We start from the raw sequence: 21,459 nt of genomic DNA on the forward strand, positions 1-21,459 counted from the left end.
TGCAACATTTTTTAAGGCAGCAGTGGCATCTGAATATGTTGTGTAGCATTGGTGTGGAATTTTCTGTACCTAAATCTTGGCTATATGTTGAGAAAGCAGCTTAACCTAGCAGAGTCAACATGTTATATGATGCGTAGTTGCTGGTTTTGTCATTATGACCTTATATCTCATTTGTTCAACTAGCATTTCTACTTGTAAATAGGAATTCCTGTTTGTAAAGTCATGAATGTATGTATGTCTGCATAGGTAGGATTAACAAGAGGGTTATTTTTAAGGATAACCAAGGATGAAAGCAGGTTCACTGTGGATCTTGGTGATTATTTTTCGAAGAGAATCCTTTGCTTCCTTTTAACTGTAAGCTTTATTATCTTTGGTGATGGCCTTTGAAGTCAGAGGTGTGCCTTAGGTCAGCAAACTTAATAATTCAAAGAGATGTCAACCTAGATAATCACATATGATTCTAGTTCCCATTAATATAGTTGGACAGGTATTATCCCCATTTGCTAGAGAGGGACTCTGAAGCTCAGAGCTGCTTCTGCTTGTCCAGTTCACAGTGATTTCAAGTCTTCTGTTACATCCTTTGATCTTTCCAATATGCCTATGCTAAATTGAAACAGAAGAGTCTTTTAATATAGTCAGTATAGGTGTGATTTATTAACTCAGTATGTAGAATTTTATTGCCAGAAGGCTAAACTACATTCCTCTAAAGTGTATGTGTTTATGGAAGTAGGAACATTTTTTCTAATCATAGTCTATATCCTCTTTTAACTACTTCCCTGTAACATATGGAATGTCTTTACATGCAAAGGCCAACTGTGTATTAATGTCCAATTTTAGCAAAGAACAGTCCTTCAGATAATTTTCTGCCAATAGTGAATGTTCTAAGAACTTAATATATGGTATCCTAGATTGTTTTTCCCATTATATTCATAAATAGCATCTTAAAAGTTTGCTTTTATATACTTTTACATGTTTATTGTAGAAAAACAAATATAAAACAAAATTCCCAGTGTTTCTACTACCAGAGAACTTTTAGTGAGTATCATCCTTTTTTTCCTTAAAACAGTTCCTGTGTTCTTTAGCTTTAATTTGAAATACCATACCAGCTTGCTCAGTTAAAGCATTCTTTTGCTTCAGCAGCATTATTTTTTGTTTTCACTAGAATGATTATGTGAAGACAAAGACTAGTTGGAAAACTTAGCTGGCCTTGAAAAATAAAAAGATTGAGGAAAATACAAATACTTATCTTTGTAGTCATTACTTAGAAACAAACATTTTAAATACATGGATTTTTAACTTTAGGGTCAGCCTTATTAGACAGTTTCGTGTTGTGGAAAGTTAGCCCTAGAGGGAGACTCCTCCAAATCAGGACTTTTTTTAAAAAAATGATTGATTAATTGATTATTTTTGGCTGTGTTGGGTCTTTGTTGCTGTGTGCAGGCTTTCTCTAGTTGTGGCGAGTGGGGGCTACTCTTCGTTGCAGTGCGTGGGCTTCTCATTGTGGTGGCTTCTCGTTGCAGAGCACGGGCTGTAGGCGCGCGGGCTCTGTAGTTGTGGCTCGCGGGCTCTAGAGCGCAGGCTCAGTAGTTGTGGCACATGGGCTTAGTTACTCTGCAGCATGTGGGATCTTCCCGGACCAGGGCTCGAACCCGTGTCCCCTGCATTGGCAGGCCAATTCTTAACCACTGCGCCACCAGGGAAGTCTCTTCCCCTTTTTAAATTAATTAATTGATTGATTGATTTATCTTTAGAACTTTTGAATAATGTAGTGAGTAATTGATGAGAATTATCCCACCACAACCCTAGTAATTAAAGACTTTAGAGCTAACCATTTGATATATTTCATTTCAATCTGTGAGAGATTACACACATTTCTGTGATTTATCAAATTATATCACTAATTCTAATATATATCATCACTGAGACAGTAGCTTGTTATAATTTATAATATATTCTAACTTTTCTAGTCCTGTTTCCTGTTTCCTACTCCCTGTGTGTTATGTGGTTATAGACTTACCGTGCCACTTGCACAGTATATCGGTGTTGCTACTTCAAATCAATCCATGTGATTACTTAGATGAGGCAAGAATAGATAATGAGATGTTTTTCTCCATACCACCTCTCAGACAGGAGTAGTTTGTTATTCTTCTTTCTTATATATATTTTCCACACACTGTTGAAATTTTATTTGCAAAAAATTTACACTTTGTGAAGATTCTAAAATACTACTGTGATACTGTTTAGTATTGAATTTTCTTCGGAGATTAATTGGAGAGCTTGTCTTTCGTATGGGTCTGATGTATCACTTGTGATTTTATGTTTCATATGTACAAGACAGTTTGCTCTTCAGTTATCCAGTATGCCAAACCAATCCAAATTCTTCTGGTTGAGGTTGTTAAGGTATAACATAGACATATAATATATAACATATAATATATAGAATACATATATATAACATATAATAATAGAATTATTATATAACATGACATATATAATATAACATATAATAATAGAATACTAGAATACTTGCCAAAATAGAATAATAGAATACTTGCCAAACTGAGCAAGTATACTAGAATACTTGCCAAACTGAGCAAGTATACTAGAATACTTGCCAGAATAGAATAATAGAATACTTGCCAAACTGAGCATGCGAATTCATGCCCATAAATGTTATGCTGATTAATGTGTTAGGGAACGAGGTTGAACAGAAGATCTTCTAACCAATTAGAACATTTGGCCTTCTTTTTAGCCAGTAACTTCCATTACCTGAAACACAGCAAAAGATGTTAACAACAGCCTAAATTTTTCGCTAGCCATATGAAGCCATGGAAGTGAGTGACTCCACTACCTTAACTATTCCCTATTGTTATCTCGAAGGGGCTAAATTGCCACTTCCGAGCTCTAACCCTGCATGGACTAGATCCTGCAGGCAAATCAGAAAAAAGCCAGGATGGTAAGAAGGAATCTAGTAGAACCTTAAGAGGCAAGTAAAAATAAAGTTCAAAGTCCCTGTCTTTGTTAACCTGTTTCTGTCGCTATTTTTATGATTTTCAGGGGGTGAAGCCAGCCAGTTTTGACAAAGTAGCAATTCCTGAAGTGAAGGAAATTATTGAAGGATGCATACGGCAAAACAAAGATGAAAGGTAAGTTGTCTCTTTTGACCTGGGTATTGCTTAAACAAAAACTTCAAGTGTAATAGGCTCTCAATAGAACACTCAATCTAAGGTGTATTTAATACTTTACTTGTGATTAGTTTCTCTGTTTAAGTCTTGTAATATCTTTTTTTTTTCTTTTTTTTTTTTGCGGTACACGGGCCTCTCACTGTTGTGGCCTCTCCCGTTGCGGAGCACAGGCTCCGGCCGCGCAGGCTCAGCGGCCATGGCTCATGGGCCCAGCTGCTCCGTGGCATGTGGGTTCTTCCCGGACCGGGGCACAAACCTGTGTCCCCTGCATTGGCAGGTGGACTCTCAACCACTGTGCCACCAGGGAAGCCCTGTCTTGTAATATCTTTAAAAGTAGAGTTCTGTCCATTGAAGGTAGTATTCACATTTGGTATACTGAAATGTTGTAAGAATGTGGTTTGGTAGAGTTTAATTAAACCAAAACCACCTTAAACATAGCTGCTGTATTCAGTAAGAACTACTTACAGCATCAGCATGATTTGTAAAACTCAGTAGGGTTCTGTCCTTAATGCAGCAGATCTGTTCCTTAGTCCTTTACCCATTGAATTCTAAAAGATGAAATAAAACATTGGCTCTTTAAAATCAACTCAGCTATGCAGGTCTTGATTTGCTGTTACTATGCCAGAACTGAAGAAGAGCAAAATGTCAAAATTCCTTTGAGTAAAAAGAGACGACTTCACCCAGAGCTTGGGAGGAGATCTGGCTTAGTCATTTATGCTTACAGAGGACTTTTCTCAGAGGAGGGGCAAGTATCTGATCTGCCATATAGCTGATTCATCACCCGTTAGGCATGGCAAAGGTCCAGTGTCTGTTTTTGAAAAATAATCTACTTTCACCATCCCCCCCTCACCCTCCAAAGAAGAAAAAGTAGACCAGGTAGTGCAGATAGAAATTGTAAATTGAGCATAATCTACCTCCTGAAGAATGCGAGTGATCAGGTACATCAACCAAATTAAAGAATTCCATATCTTCACTTCTCCAGTCTCATATTCTTTCCACAACTTTGTTATTTGGAAGAACTTAACATCATGATCTTTAAGGCTTTTTAGTAGAAATTTAGTTGGGTTTCTATTTTCATATACACTGATTAAAAAGGAGAGTCTTTAATCTCTTTAAGAACTTTTTTTAAAAACTATAAATAAAGGAATATTTGTCTCCAGTCTTAGAGTGTGTTACTCTTGTTTCTTTACTGGATGGAACAGTTTACTAGATTACTGGTATTTTGAGACCATTTATCTAGAGAAAATTGTTCCACAATCAGACTTCTGCTTGCCTAGTACACAAGGTGTTGAACAAAGAATTGAGAGGATATATTGGAGTAAATAAAGGTTGCTGTAGTAGAAGTTAATGTACTAGAAATAAAAAGATTTTCGAGTTTTGATTCCACCATTTATGACTTTTATAACTGTGAGCAAGATTGTCAGTCTCTCTGAGGATCCATTTCCTAATAATCAGGAAATGATATTTAATTGGATGTTGGTCAAGGATCAGATGAGATCATGCATACGAGAGTTTTTGTTAACTATAAGCACTATGTAAATGATTATGTGATATTTTGAAGCTATGATATTCTATGTATTACTCGCTGTTATTAGTACAGTATTAACTAAGATGAGATTAGATTATTAGATTTTAAAAGTATCACTTTGAGCTCTTATTCATAAATGAGATTGTTCTGATGTTCTGTAACTTGAATAAAACTATAATCACTGTTCAAATGGAGCAATGTAGAATGAGTTACAGAATTTCCCTTGTTCTTCTTTTTGCAGTCTGTTTTCATTATTCCAATAACAATAATCAGCCATACTTGAAAAGTATCTTTTAAATCTAATGGTATTTTGTTTTTTGTTTCTGTCCCCTCTCTTTTGAAGATACTCTATCAAAGACCTTTTGAACCATGCCTTCTTCCAGGAGGAAACAGGGGTACGGGTAGAATTAGCAGAAGAAGATGATGGCGAAAAGATAGCCATTAAATTATGGCTACGTATTGAAGATATTAAGAAATTAAAGGGGAAATACAAAGACAATGAAGCTATTGAGTTTTCCTTTGACTTGGAGAGAGATGTGCCAGAAGAGGTTGCTCAAGAAATGGTAAATTAACACTAATCAGCCATTTAAAAATGGATGTAGACTTACATACATTGATACTGTTGAGCAGAAAAGCAGTTTATGAAGCAGTGTGTATGGCATATTCCACTGATATAAAATTGTGTTGATTAATGGCCCTAAAAGCTATTTTTATTTTAAGAGACATGTATAGACATAGATACGTGTATATTAGGAGATGTATATAGACATAGATACGTATAAGGATGCATGGACGGACAGACAGGCAGGCAGGCAGACAGACATACAGAAAGAGAGAGAACAAACCAGAAAGCATTCTGAAGTAATTTTGAAAGTCTGTAAGGTTGACTGACTCCTAATTAGTATAACCTATTTAGTTAGAATGACAAGGTATGTTTTCTAAATACTGATACAGTAGCCTTTGATCAGTCATCTGGATAAACCCTATAAATAGATCACACATTGTTGTTACTTCAAAGGGAGTTTTCAAGATCAATTATTAGTAGGCAGCCCTTGGTGAATCATTTTTGAAGTATGTCTAAAAGATCACTGTTCAGAAAGGAAACTCTTCACCCATCTTAGGCTTGCCATGGTGCCTAAATAGCCATTTACTGTGCAAAGATACTCACAGACTGTCTCTGCTAGAATGTGTTAGAACCATTCAGTACTACTTACTTCTGAGAAGGGGTCAGGTATGAAAGAGGTACTTATTTTTAATTGTCAGGTTTTTATACTGTTTGAGGTTTTTATTTTTAACCTTCATATATTTACCACAGTTGTCTTATCTGGTTAAGTGGTTGTCTAGTGAAAGGAAGTAAAAGCAACACAGGTTAATATTAATATTAATATTGATGGTTACATGTGAGCGGGAAATAGAGTGAATATAATAGAATAAGCCTTTTGGTTTAAAAACTTTGATGTTGGGACTTCCCTGGTGGCGCAGTGGTTAAGAATCTGCCCTCCAATGCAGGGGACTCGGGTTCGATCCCTGGTCAGGGAACTAGATCCCACATGCATACCACAACTAAAGAGCACCCATGCTGCAACTAAGACCTGGTGCAACCAAGATAAATTAAATAAATAAAAATTTAAACTAAAAATAAATAAATAAAAACTTTGGTGTTTAGGTTCCCCGTTGTTTTGTTGTTATAGTTAGTGAAGGTACATGTACCCCATAAGTTTCTACAAAGATAATAGCACCCACCCCGTGAGTATCTCAGAATATGGTGGTGAAGTGCATAATGCAGACCAGTAGTTTCACAGTTTGGTTAAGACCAGTCCTTAGAGAGTTCCTTCTTCCCCTTTTTCTCTACTTTTCTCCCCAAAAGTACCTTTTTTTGTGTTTGGTTTGTTTTCTTTTGATATCCTGTTGCTTCCTAATGTACCCTTTTATCCTTCAGGTAGACTCTGGGTATGTCTGTGAAGGTGATCACAAGACCATGGCAAAAGCCATCAAAGATAGAGTGTCATTAATTAAGAGAAAGCGAGAACAGCGTCAGTTGGTGCGGGAGGAGCAAGAAAAAAGAAAGCAGGAAGAGAGCAGCCTCAAACAGCAGGGGGAGCAGCAGTCCAGTGCTTCTCAGGCAGGAGCCCAGCAGCCCCCTTCGACGTGCACTGGTGGACCTGCGGCCTCTACCACTTCAGCTTCTGTTTCCACACAAGTAGAGCCGGAGGAGCCCGAGGCAGATCAGCACCAACAGCTGCAGCACCAGCCACCTGGTGTGTCTGTGTTGTGTGAGTCCTGGGGGAAGCGCGCAGGGTTGCTAAAGAGACTCCTAGTTGACTTTTTATCTTCGCAGTCATCATTTCGCACTGACCTCTTGGTATTGAAGTAGAAATCTAATGTGTCAATAAGAAGTTTGAAATGGTTGCCATCTACCTTTCTTACGTCCATAGCTAATAGAGTATGGATGGGACAGTGAGGAAATAGGATTAGGATATAAAACAATTCTACAGGTTCCAACATCTTGAAAGTTCTAATTTGTAGATCTCTACTTCTTATAATTCCTTAAAATATAATTAGTAGTGAAAAATAACAAGTTTATCTTAGCTGCTTATTTTTGAACCCACTAATCCGGTTCAGCTCTTTTAGCAAAGCTGAATAACGTATAAACTAGAAACTAATGAGACTGCTAGTTAGTATTTTGAACTACCTTCTTAATACTAAGGACCCACTGGTCTCCACAGTTAAGACTTTGGAAGCTGTCAAACTTCAGGCTGACTAACAACATTCTGTTTTATTCCCCTTGTTCTTCAGGTGGGAAAATACTGCGATAGGGAATTTTTTTTTTTAAGACAGAACTTTTTTCTGTATGGATCCCTCATTTAAACATGGAAATCTACTTAGTAAAATTAGTATATATTTTTTATTTAGTTCAGGTCTGTGCAAAGAAAAAAACCAATTAACCCTAAAATCAGGGGTTTGTGATGGGAAAATGTGAACCTTCTTTTCATGATTTGTCTCTTTGTCTTGTTTTTTGGCAATTTATTTCTCCTTCAGCTGACGGGACGGTTGACAGTGGTCAGGGATCTTCTGTCTTCACAGAGTCTCGAGTGAGCAGCCAACAGACAGTTTCGTATGGTGCCCAGCATGAGCAGGCACATTCCACTGGCACCCTCCCAGGGCACACAGCGTCTGTTGTCCAAGCACAGGCTCAGCCCCATGGGGTATATCCACCCGCAAGTATGGTGAGTAGCCGTGCAAGAGAGCGTAAGCCCATAATGTGTTCAGTTCAGACTCTTCTGCCAAATTAGTAACAGCATGAGTCCAGAGTAAAAAATACAAATGGCGCATTACCAAAGGAGGCAGGTTTATCACAGAGTATAATCGGAGTCATTCAGGCAGGGGAGGATACCTACATTAATGTGTGAAGACACTGTTTACAAGATTTAAACCAATCTGCGTTTGATTAAAGATAATGCTCTCTTTAGCCCTTCAGTGTTGAAACTGTTCCAAGCAGTGTAAGACGGGCACACAAGTGGTTTGGGGGCGGGGGCAAGGAGAGTTTTTCAGAAGTTACTTAAAAGAATTACTGAGTGTTTTCTGTAAGGTGTCTTTAATGTATAAAACACAGGTAAGACTTTAGGCCATGATAGAATGCTGCATGTGAGTACTCTATAGTGAAGGAATGACCATTTAATTTAGCGCTTGTGTTCAGTCATCAGTTGCTGTGCGTGTTCTTGCCTTAAAGTCTGTGTTGGACGTGAGTTCCTTCCCCAGTATATGTTCATTTGCTTTTTCCCTTTATTTTGGTATCTGTTTTATGACTGATTTATTTTCAGCATCAACTTATAGAAATTATATCCTGAAATATTTTATACATTTATATCTATGCATATATACACACACATACACACACATTATTACCCATGTTTTACATTAGCCACTCTTGCTTCTCATATAGAGAATGTTCAAATAGATCATTAGATAATACCCCATTTCTTATATTGACCCTCCGTGAAGTCTTCAGAGGTGAATAAGATGCATTTTCTGCCTCAGGAAGGAACTGAGAATTACTGGTCACTGTAGGGCCCTTGTTTAGTGAGATCTTTAGATACATTGTCCCTCTTTCTCAGAAAGCTTTTAATCTGAATTCGTGGAACTCTTGCTCTTCACTAAATGAAACTCTGTCTTTTTCTGGTAAGAAAATACTTCTGCTTGTTGTGGTCTCTTATCCTACAGCTTGGAATAAAAGATGTTTGGCTAGGTCTCAAGATGGATGGCCACAGTAACAGAAAGAAAACTTCCAATGTACTAATGTTCTAACAACCTACTTCTCTAACCTTTAAGATAAGTAGGTAGGGTAGAAGAGCTTTATACAGACTGTACAGGTGTATTTCTGTGATCTAACAAATATTATTTGTCAGCATTTCTTGTCACTTTCTACTCTTGTTGATTTCTTCTGGATCATCATAACTATAGATTTTTTTAAAACTATTTTTAATCTCTTGGCTTCCCTCATGACAGGGTTTATGAACTTTGGGTCTCTGTTTTAGAAAAGGAAATGGACTGATCATTTATGAAGATGTTAAATATTTGCGCCACAAATATAGCTACATTTGATGCTCTAAAAGCAGACTTTAATGAAATATGACAGTCTTCTTGCCTTTTAATGACAATATTCTGTGGAAGTATTATGAAGAGTTATTAAATATTGAGGATTTTTCAAAACTTTTATAATTATTCCTTTCTAATTCCAGAAAGAATTTACTGTGGCTTGCAACAGTATGTATCAGTTATAAGTGGAATTAAGAATAAAAGAAGCAAGAGTGGGAAAAAAAGAAAATGTAATCAGTTACACAGTTCACAATATCTGAAAGGAAATAACAAATTTGCTCAGGACAGCCTTGCAGCGTTAGATTTACTGCTTTGTAGCTATATTAAAACCTTTATGTTAAGGTGCTTCAGACTTTCTAACTTTGTAAACCAAAGTTGAACCTCTGATGTGGCTGAAAAAAATTTAACGTTACTCTTTAGAGATTCACATTTCAGTTATTTTTCCATTGACTACTTTAATAAAAATACAGAATGTTTCCTGTATCTATTACGAATTATGTATAGAAAGCTAATGCTCTTCCTAGTAGGAAATGACTTTTTAACTTATAGATAAAGATGGGCAAGTGTAATAAGTACAATACTGTGAGCCAACAACTTTTTTGTCTAATGCCTTCTAAAATAGAACTGAGAAATCTTTTATGTCTGAGGTTTCCAGAGCTCCTGCAAAGCGATCCAGGCTTAAAATCTTCTACATCTTATAATGTACGTGAAACTAATAGAATTCATTCTTGTTTAATCTTAATAAGTTTGCAGAAACTGCAAGCCACCATTCATCATTTTCCCTGTCTGTTCTGCTGCCTCAGTCAGTCGGTCATTCTTACTCGCACACTCATAACAATTAATGTTATTGCAGAATGTTTAGGAAGATACCTGGTCATTGTTGTGGTTGTTCATACGTGACCAACAGTGCAGAGACAATAGTTACGATCTGCCAACTGTGCTTTGCGGGATTCCGTCTCTCCTCAAAACATGGCTTTGTGGAATTGAGGAGGATGGAACATTTCTTTACGTCAAGTATGCCCTGTTACCATGGTACCTTTGGTTATCCTGTTTTCAGAGTGCTATGTTTTTCATGTGTGTGTTTGTTTTCTGTTTAGCCTCGTCGTGGCCGTAGCATGTCAGTTTGTGTCCCCCATCTTTCTGCTGTTCCCTCTCTGTCCCGCATCTCTCCCAGTGCTCCTTCCACCCCACCACCAGTGCTGTCTGCACCTCCTTCTCCTTCCCTCCTTCGGACTGCCCCCGAGGACACCTCTGCCGAAAAGCTTTCTAAAGCATTGGAGAGTGTCCTGCCTATGCACTCTGCCTTTCAGCGCAAGCACCGACGCTCCAGCCTGCCTTCCCTCTTTGTCAGTACTGTATGTAACATAAACTTCCTGACAAAACTTATTACCAGTGAATACATCCAGGCATCAAGAATTTTAATACAAATTAAGTAAAGAACAGGGCTAGACTTACTAATATATTATGCTTTTACGTTACCAGTTTTTCCTATGGTTTCCCATAACTTTTTGTTATGTAAGGCTTTAAGGGGGAGAAAAGCAAGGGGGTCATGAGAGAGAATGCTTCTAACACCCTTGGCATCTATCAGCGGGGAGCCATAAAATTGAGCTTTTGTTATATTCTCCTGTCCCCCACCAACGTATTTAGATCCTTGCATTTTCATATCTTAGCAAAGAATGTGTGTATTATTTAATTTTAAACTCGTTGGCTTAATCAAAAGCAAATTTTCTCTTTATCAGACATTACCCAAACATGTTTTCTCCTCACTTTATTCCAAAGAGACACTAATGACAATGGATGAGTCCATTTTTTTCCAATAGTGAGTGAAGAATAATTGAAGAGGGAAAGTTGCTTTTAATTTGTTAGCTGTTTAAAATGAGGTGTCAACAAACTAAAAGCCCCCACATAATGTTCCCTCTTGGGAATTTTTTTTCTTTGAATAAGGTGGGATCTTGACTCTAATGGAACACATTAGATACGCATATAGTACATGTGATTTTCTTTGGCCCCATTACTGTCTGTGGAAGGTCTATCTTTCAGAGTTGTTTTAAACACTGTGGTACTTTGCTGCTGCTTTTCCAGATAGAGAATTTAGTTAACATTCTGATCTAGCAACCCCCAAATCTTGAGATTTTTACCTAGGAGAATGATTAACTGTATAGTGTTTTATGGCTTTGGGATACTCTTTGAATAAACAACAGTAAGATGGAGCATTCTGAGTCAAAACAGAAACCTCCTTTTAGCTGTTGTGAAGAAGTAACAGTGGAGCCATTTTGCCTATTTGATAGGGGTCTTCCCTATTGAAAGAATGAAACTGATCTACCCTTTTAAAAAAAGAGTCCGTGAAAGTGAATTATTACAGTGTGCAATTATCCTTTTCACCTGTTTTGAACACCAAATTAGTCAACACAACTAGAATCAGAAAAGTGGACATTCAATGATTTGGCATCTGTAACATGTTTCATGTAGTAAAATTAACTGCATTTGGTTCGGGGCAGACGGGAAAGACATGACAGTCACTGGCCAAGTGGTGTATATTTTACTGTACACCAAAAATCTCTTCTGATTTCTGGTCAGAAGACATACTGTTAGTTGATCAGAAATGAACCCTTGGAGCCTCTAACACACCAGCAGACAATAAGGCTTCAGAGTAGGAAGACTTGGTACAGTTATAAGTGAACATACAAATTGTAGGTAAATTCAGAATAATCACTTAGAAGGTTAAATTCTTCCATTTCCTTTGAGAGGGGAAAGTTGTGGAAAAGCAGCTCTTATCTAATGCAAAGAGTCCCACAGAATAATTTTATTGACCCTGGATGTATTTAATGGATTTTTACTATGCACATAATTTCCAAAAGCATTGTTATTTCTTTATTAATTATAAATTTGGTGTAACCGTTTCATAGCATTACACAGAGTTACCCAATTGTGCATGTCAATGTAATTTCACATATGAATGTATGAATTACTTGTCTTATTCATGTTGATACAGCCTCAGTCCATGGCGCATCCGTGTGGGGGGACCCCAACATACCCAGAATCACAGATATTTTTCCCAACTATTCATGAACGTCCAGTTTCTTTTTCACCACCTCCCACCTGTCCACCGAAGGTGGCCATTTCCCAGCGGCGTAAGAGCACCTCCTTCCTGGAAGCCCAAACTCACCACTTCCAACCCCTGCTGAGGACTGTTGGCCAAAATCTTCTTCCACCTGGTGGCAGCCCAACTAACTGGACACCAGAGGCTGTAGTTATGTTGGGTACTGCAGCCAGTAGAGTCACTGGAGAGCCATGTGAGATACAGGTCCAACCTATGTTTGAACCAACTCAAGTTTACAGTGACTATAGACCTGGACTAGTACTTCCGGAAGAAGCTCACTACTTTATTCCTCAGGAAGCAGTGTATCTAGCTGGGGTACAATACCAGGCCCAGGTGACAGAACAGTTTGAGGGCATTCCATACAACTCACCAGTCCTGTCAAGTCCTATGAGACAGACACCTGAACAGAAGCCAGGGCAAGGGGGCCCTACCTCAAGTTCTGTCTTTGAATTTCCATCCGGACAGGCTTTCGTGGTAGGACACCTCCAGAATTTAAGATTAGATTCTGGACTGAGCCCAGGATCTCCCCTCTCTAGCATTTCTGCACCTATCAGTACAGATGCTACAGGCTTGAAATTTCACCCTGTCTTTTTTCCTCATTCTGCACCTGCTGTGTTAACTCATAACAATGAGAGCAGAAGCAATTGTGTATTTGAGTTTCACGCTCGTACTCCATGCTCCTCTTCAGGAGAAGGAGGAGGAGGAGTTTTGCCTCAGCGCATTTACCGAAATCGACAGGTTGCTGTGGACTTGAATCAGGAAGAACCACCTCCTCAATCCACAGGATTACACGGCCGCCTGCAGCCTGTGACTGAAGAACAGCATGATTTCCAGGCCCCAGAACTGACCGTCTCTGTGGTAGAGCCCACCGGACAGAGCTGGCCCATAGGAAGCCCAGAATATTCCAGTGATTCCTCACAAATCACTTCTTCAGACCCCAGTGATTTTCAATCACCTCCCCCTACAGGGGGAGCAGCTGCATCTTTTGGCTCTGACGTCTCATTACCCTTTATCCGTCTGCCTCAGACAGTGTTACAAGAATCCCCACTTTTCTTCTGTTTCCCCCAAGGAGCCACATCTCCGCAGGTTTTATCTGCCTCATTTTCTTCAGGAGGATCTGCACTCCATCCACAGGTTATAGGAAAACTTCCACGGTTCTTTTACACTACCCTACTGTGCACCATTACGTTTAAGTTTTCTATCCCTCCTTTCCATTCATGAGGGTTATTGTTTAATTTTATTATGGAGTTTCTCCATTGCGGGGGGGGGGGTGATTTTAAACTACTTGTATTTAAGAGCAAAATATGAGACCGAAGCGGCCCGATTTACCAATAACATGTGTACACCCTTGGAAAAGAGAGCACAAAAACTAGAATTTTAGTTACTCATCAAAATCAGTTACTTCTGTCCATATGTAGAGTGGACAGAGTTTTCAGCTATTAGTGAACACATAAATGTCTGTAAAGTTGACTGAGCATTGATTATTTACAAATATTAATGTGAAGTATTTCTTTCTCCCTAGAAACAAACATGGCTAGTTTTTAAAAAAAAATAGAGAAGATAACATTTCTTTTCCTGTAAAATGCAAAGAATGAAAAATAAGGAATCTTTTTTTTTTTTTAAGTAGTGTTAGGAATATACAGAGTTTTCATTAGTATGGAAGGATCTTAAAAGACAGAGAGGAAACATCTTAGGAATTTGTCTTAACAAATGAGGATGCCTTTTAAAAATGGCATTAGTCAGGGCTTCCCTGGTGGCGCAGTGGTTGAGAGTCTGCCTGCCGATGCAGGGGACACGGGTTCGTGCCCCGGTCCGGGAAGATCCCACATGCCGCACTGCGGCTGGGCCCGTGAGCCATGGCTGCTCAGCCTGCGCGTCCAGAGCCTCTGCTCCGCAACGGGAGAGGCCACAACAGTGAGAGGCCCGTGTACCGCAAAAAAAAAAAAAAAGGCATTAGTCAAACAGGTCACTGTGTATCATTTGTTCAAATAAAATGTTAATTCACAAAATTGACTGATTCTAATTTTTAGCAACTAAGTTAGAATCTAGTGTGGGTGACGGGGGTTTTTTTGTTTTTGTTTTAGGGATTTGTGGTACATGTGGCAAGGTAAAGACGATTAGATAGCTCAGTTCTTAGATTTTTCTTCAACAAATTTAGATTTTGTTGCTTATGAATATGAGCATATGCACACTCTTGCAAATAAAGACAAAGTGATGGACGTAATAGCATTCAAGAAGTGGAGTCAGTATTGACTATTTCATATATTATTCCTTTGATATATTTTGTCAAATGTATAAGTCTTATAAAATTTATGTAGGAGACTATGCAGTTAAATAGGAAACTTTGCAATTATATACTCAAGATATCATTTAGATGTTTTAACTATCCCACTCTTTGATAAAGAACTATATGTTCTTCTTTGTACTTTCTTCCTATGTTCTTCCCCCATCAGGGGCATAAATAACCCCAAAAATATACATAAAGTATCAGTTACTTAGAGCAGTACTAAGAAGCAAAAAGATCTAGAAACTTGAACTGTGTGTACACGCGGTATGGTACGCTCACATTAACACACTGGTTGCCAGCCCATACTGTGAACGTGTATGCACTGCCAGCCTTGCTCCTTTAAACTTTCCAAAATGAAATTTCAAACATCAGGTAGTTTACAGAAAAGGTGCAGAAAGAATGTATACTCACAGTGGTTAAGATGCAGTAGAATGTGATGTTCTATCCAAGTAAGCTTCAGAGAAGCCCCTCTAAACTGAAATGAAACAGCAAAGTTGGGCCTTTTCATTTTCTTAGCTCACCTATTATCAAGTCCTGCATTCAGTTCTCACCTTCTAATTTATTTTAACTTAAGATCTCTTCTGGGTGAGGGTTTCTCAAATTCCAACCGTATGGACATTTTAGGTGAGATCGCTCTTTGCTGTGAGGGCTGCCCTGTGCATTTGTAGAGTGTTTAGCAGCATCCCTGGCCTCCCCCCACCAAGTACCAGTAGCAGTTGTGACAACCAAAACTAGCCCCAGGCACTGCCATACATCTTTGGGAAGGGGCATGGGGTTCGCAAAGTGCCCCTGGTTGAGAGCCATTGCTCTAGGTACTTGGCAGGTAATGATGATAATTATTTTTACGTTTTTGACAAAAGTCGCTATAGCACTACAAGAAATAGCAAAAGGAACCAAATAGCATTATTAAATACCCTTTTTTCTTTAATCGTTTGGATAGTTTTTTCACATTGATAGTCTTATTATTTTTCCTGATTATTTTCAATAATAATTTTATTTTGAATCTTACTATTTTGGCAAAAAATATAGCCTGAGCAGCGGGGTAGGTTAGGTTTTAACCATCAGTGGTTTTTGCATGGAATCAGAGTATGTTCTGTAATATGATCCTTCTCTAACCTTCTCTTTAAAAACATGCCCCAGTGGTCTCTCCCTACATACTTAATCAAGCGAATGTTTCATCTTGCTCAGGCAGACTCTCAGGAGCTCACATATTTATTGCAAAATCCTGACCTCTGTATAAACGTACCTTTGGGCTGCTCTAATTTTTTGTATTCACTTCTCTCCTTCAGGCACAGGGGCAGAGCCAGGGTCAGCAATCTTCAAGTAGTTTAACAGGGGTTTCATCCTCCCAACCCATACAACATTCTCAGCAGGTGAGAGCAACTCATTGCTACGTTTTATGGATTAGCAATAGCCAAAACACTGGTTTACGTCTTTCATGAATTGGATTCCTGATGTAAATGGCTTGCTAAGTTTTTGAAAGGAAAATCTAGAGGCATAACATTTCCTGTCTTCAGTAACATTTTAGAAAATCTTTTGTTTAATGTATTTTTGAATGGTCTATTAGATTAGACATACATTGAAATTCAAAAGAATTATCTTTACTGACATACTTTATGTGCCTTCTTAAACAGATGATTCTACGCTATTTTAACAATACGGTTGACCCTTGAACAGCACAGGGGGTTAGGGGCACAGGCCTTCTGCACAGTCAGAAATATGTGCATAACTTTATAGTGGGTCCTCCCTCTCTGAAGTTACACATCGACAGCTTAAACCAATCTTGGATCGCATAGTACTGAAGTATGTATTTACTGAAAAAAATTAACATATAAGTGAACCCATGCCGTTCAAACCCGTGTTATTCGAGGATCACCTGTACAAAGAATGTCATTTTTGTGTGTATGTATTTCACGATTGTGAGCATTTTACCATTGCTTTCACTGTGCTTGACTCTAGTAATGCTCCACTCCTTTTTAATTATTTCTAATCTTTGGGGTGGGGCATCAGATTTTATGCTAAAATGAATGAAAGCCTAAGAACAACTACTTCAGGAACTTTAAAAAAATGATTTGGGGAATTTGTTCCCAAAGGTTCAGAGAACTCAAGGGATTAGTATCATGCTGATGTATTCAACAGCAAAACTGGTAATTGTAAAATTAAATATCTGTAGTGCATCACTGATATTAGTTAACAGTAGTTATTTACATGGAAATAATGCTTTGGGGGCACAATCGAATATTTATTATGTTTCAAATAAAATTTATAGCCACTACATGTGTCATAAAAACTTCCCAGTGAACTATTTTGTTGATAGTTCCCTATGCAGTGTGTTTTCAAACCACCAAATTCTAAATTGGCTTGTTTCTATCAGTTTTTGAAACTAAGTTTTCAGTTCTCCTTACAAAAGGTCTGCTCACAGTCCAGCATGTGATCATGTGGTCGTTTGATGCTGGTTTAAGATTAGATGTTCCTTGTACAAGATTAGCTTGGTTATACAGGCAAACCTTGTTTTACTTTGCTTCGCTTTCTTGTGCTTCGTAGGTACTACATTTCTTCTTCTTTTTTTTTTTTTTAACAAATTGAAGATTTGTATTAACCCTGCTTCAAGCAAGTCTGTCAGCACCATTTTTCCAACAGCATTTGCTCATTTCGTGTCTCTGTGTCACGTTTTGCTAATTCCCACACTTATTTCAAACATCTTCATTACTATTATATTTGTTACGGTGATCTGTGATCAGTGATCTTTGATGTTACTACTGCAAAAGGATTATGACTTGCTGAAGGCTCAGGTGATGGTTAGCATCTATTAATAAAGCATTTTTTAAATTAAGGTACGCACATTGTCTTTTTAGTCATGATGCTGTTTCACACTTAATAGACTACAGTGAGGTATATGCACTAGGAAACAAAAAAATTCACGTGACTTGGATTATTGCAATATTCACTTTATTGCAATGATCTGAACCAAACCTGTAATATTTCCGAGATGCCTGTATATACATTTTCTCTGTGGCCAACACCTCTATCTTATAGAATAGAAGGGCTGGGAATTACACGTTTTGTCTTGCTCGTGCCCTTTCTTCCAGACAAGTATCTGAATCTATATATATTTATAGTTACGTTCAAGTAGTCACATTTTTGCCAAGCTTAACAGGTTTAATTATATTAACACCCCCTGATAAGAATACAAAATAAAAGTTACATAAAGCTGAGTGAGGACAGAAACGCTATCATGGATACCAGTCTCCTAATTCGCTTATCATTGGACACAGGCCAATACCAATAAAATGTGCAGATTTAAGTGTATGCTCTCTTTTTCCTTTTCCAAAGGAATTTGTTATGAAGCAGTGAAATAAGCCATTGAGTTTAATGGTGATGAAAGTATGCACAGTCGGGGGGCAGGGGGCAGCTCCACAAATGTCAGGTTAAAAGAATCAGGTGCTTGACTCTTCTGGGAAAAGATCTGACTAAATGGCTATCTCTACAGTACAAACAAAAATTCCCGTTTCAGTGATGCTTTTTTCAGATATTTTTATTTTGTGAGTTATTTTAAATATAGGATGAGTTAAATAGAATCATAAAATTGAGCCCTCAATCTAAATAAGTGTATGCAGTCTAGAATATTTAACTTTTCCAGGGTTGCATAGCCAATAGATAGAACTAAACATTACAAACCATAATCCAAGATTTCTACAGTAGTTTTCTTTTTTCTTCATTAAAGTTCTACGGGGATTCATGATTCTGCAAAGGTGCCCAAGGAGCTGTATTTTTTTGTTTTATCTTCTGGGGTTCCATATATAGAAAAGGAAGATTGTAAACTTTCTGTACTGTACAGTTAGAGTCTGTTTTTAGATCTGATTTTCGTTTTGCTTACCGTCACGTCCCAACACCACCGTAGGAAACAATCTCTCTAATTTTACTAATGTGAGGAAAGAGATGAACTTTAGCTGAAATTTACTTTATTTCTTGTGTTTCTGAAATATACTGAATGAAGGATTGCTTCTTTTCACGTTTTTATCAAGAATCTCTTCTAGTGGTATATCGTGTCTTCAGGAGGTACCAGAAATAACTTTCTCCTACCGGAAATCTGAGTATTTTGCTGCCACGAAAGGTCATGAGCTACCCTGCTTCCTTAATAATTTCATCCATAGGGCACATGTAGAGTCTGTAGGTATCTCTTACTTTTTGTTCAACTGAGGCTCATGAACATTTTTTTCAAGCACCTTTGTCCAACAGATAGTACACGGTCACAGGCTGTTTTCAAGAGGCAGTTTTATGCAAAGCATGATGCCAAGTTGCTATGCTAAACAGTACTTGTTTGGCTAAAGTGTTGATTATTAGCCAGTGTGATTGTGCAAAAATAAAAAAAACCATATACTCCTGTCCTATCCAGAGGTGCCACTTCTCTATAAATGCTTTAATGTATAACTGGCATACATGCCTCTCAATTATTCTAAGCAAGGAGTGAGGGTATATGTTTATAAAACTGCTCGTTTTTGACAGTACACACACACACACACACACACACACACACACACACACCCTCAATTATTCTAAGCAAGGAGTGAGGGTATATGTTTATAAAACTGCTCATTTTTGACAGTACACACACACACACACACACACACACACACACACACACACAGAGACAACTAATTAAAGTTTTTTCCTAACTGAGTTCATGCTCTGAAGTACCATGTGCTAGGCACTGATGGACTACCAAGATGGATCATATAAGGCTACTTTCAGGGAGCCTGAATAATCTGGTAACAATATACGTCAACTCCTACAAAACGAGTAAGGATAATAGCTAACATATATAGTGTGCAAAGCAATCTACCTGTGTTTTTATTCAATCCTTCTATGAATCATATAAAATATAGGTACTATCATTATTTCCATTGTACAGATGGGAAAGCTGAAACGAGATCTGGAGACGCTAAGTACTTTACCCAAACTTCTAAAAGAAAGAATTTAAATCCAAGTAGTCTGACTCCATGAAAGGAGGAGACTATATCTCTTCTGAGCAGGGAGGGGGATATCAGTAGGTTTATGAAAGAGCATTTGAACTGGACTCTGATTATGAGTTAGATTCAGATGAAGGATAAGGAATATTCTAGGCCCAAAGAAAAGGGCAGGGGGGCAGTATAAGCAAGGTAGAAGGCACAAAGGTAGAAAGCTGTGAGACAGAAACAAATAAACCTTGGGTTCAGTGTAGCTAGAATACAGATAAGTCAGGACTTTTGGTTAGGACTCCGTGCTCCCAATGCAGGGGGCACTAGTTTGATCCCTGGTCAGGGAACTAAGATCCCACATGCCACGTGGCACGGCCTAAAACAAAAAACAAATAAGTGAAGGTGTGAGTTCAGGAAAGAGCTGATTGAGTCCAAATTGTGATGTAAGCAAGGGTCTGCGTTGAAGGGGGTGCGGGAGAGAAGTAATTTTGCGCCCAAATATAAGGGGCAGGGGATTTGCTCAGATTGAACCTTTACGAAGAAGGGAGATCACCACTTGGTCAAACTCTCATCAGGCTCACATCACGGGGCTCTTACTGGTCTTTGCTTTGAACAATAACACAAAAAAATATTAATGGAATAAAGTGAAACTGTTGAGAACAAGTGTGCCTGTAAGGACCTTAAAGGGTGTATGTAGTTGGAAATGTTTATAGGCAATATCTGACAGAATTGGTTTTATATATGCCAAGACATTAAACATAGATTTTGTCCTTAGGGGAACAACTTCACTGTTCCAGTTTCATTGTAAATAACATTTAAAGATCACTTAAAGGTTACATGAATATACACCTGTAAGACAATTGCAAAAACAATAGAACTGTCCTAATACTAATAATCAAGCAGATGCTTGTCACTGCAGATTTTATCTCAAGACACAACTTAAAGAACAAGTACTATGTTATGCGCCAGAAAAGCGAGATCATTCATAGTGTAGCTTCCCTGAAGATAAAAATGCTGATGTATAATTACATGTGAAGATTTTGAATGAGGCAAGGGGAGCAACATTTCTGAATTAGTATATTTATATAAAAGACAATCTTATTTAGGTATGAAAATTAATGACTTAGATAACTGTAGATAGTTCACGGTGAATTCCTTAAAGTTTAAATATATTCAAGTTAACCAAAAAGGTTTTCTACTTTCTTGGTTCTTGTTTCTTAGTGGGAAAATGGGCAAAATTGTCTTATATTCAGAGCTGCCTTATAGTTGGATACATATGATATATCTTAGTTGCTGAAAATAAATTTTATATAATTCAGCCATTTGTTCTAATTTTTTTAAGTTAAGAATACATTATCAGAGCTAAATAAGGATAAAACAAACATGACTACTGTCACTATTACATTTCAGGATTCTTTTGATGGTTTTAATTCGTATAATAAGAAAGAAATGAGGAATAAATATCAGGAAAGTAAAAATATTATTTGCAGATTATCACCTAACAAAATCTAGGATGCTTGTTAAGGTGGGTAGATGCATAATAGATATAAAAACAAAAATAAATAAGTCTTGGGGATGCAATGTACAGCATAGTGACTGTAGTTGATAATACTGTATTATATGTTTGAAGGCTGCCAAGGCTGCTAAAGGCTATCATTGGTTGTAGCATTATTTCAAATAACAAAAAATTCAATCAACCAAAGTGTTCATCATTAGGATATCAGTGCCGTTGATAAATAAAATGAAAATGGCATGTCAGAGAACAGTATTTATAAAACGGGTGTGTTTTTGTTTTGTTTTTAAAA

At 37.7% G+C, this 21,459-nt stretch overlaps 1 protein-coding gene across 28 annotated transcripts in view; it reads left to right on the plus strand.

Moving 5' to 3' along the window:
- The window catches only part of WNK1 (WNK lysine deficient protein kinase 1), a 135,895-nt gene that overhangs the window by 84,664 nt on the left and 29,772 nt on the right, over positions 1 to 21,459 (plus strand). For 11 of the 28 annotated variants that reach the window (XM_060164374.1, XM_060164378.1, XM_060164380.1 and 8 more), the window contains exons 5-10: positions 3,058 to 3,146; positions 5,057 to 5,276; positions 6,653 to 6,986; positions 7,753 to 7,940; positions 12,302 to 13,543; positions 15,986 to 16,069. In XM_060164374.1, the coding sequence (XP_060020357.1) occupies positions 3,058 to 3,146; positions 5,057 to 5,276; positions 6,653 to 6,986; positions 7,753 to 7,940; positions 12,302 to 13,543; positions 15,986 to 16,069 (2,157 nt within the window). The remainder of the gene's footprint in view (positions 1 to 3,057; positions 3,147 to 5,056; positions 5,277 to 6,652; positions 6,987 to 7,752; positions 7,941 to 12,301; positions 13,544 to 15,985; positions 16,070 to 21,459) is intronic. The other 17 variants (XM_060164387.1, XM_060164388.1, XM_060164389.1 and 14 more) reach the window with 4 other exon arrangements.

Source organism: Lagenorhynchus albirostris, chromosome 11 (assembly GCF_949774975.1).
Source record: "Lagenorhynchus albirostris chromosome 11, mLagAlb1.1, whole genome shotgun sequence".
NCBI classification, from domain to species: domain Eukaryota; kingdom Metazoa; phylum Chordata; class Mammalia; order Artiodactyla; family Delphinidae; genus Lagenorhynchus; species Lagenorhynchus albirostris.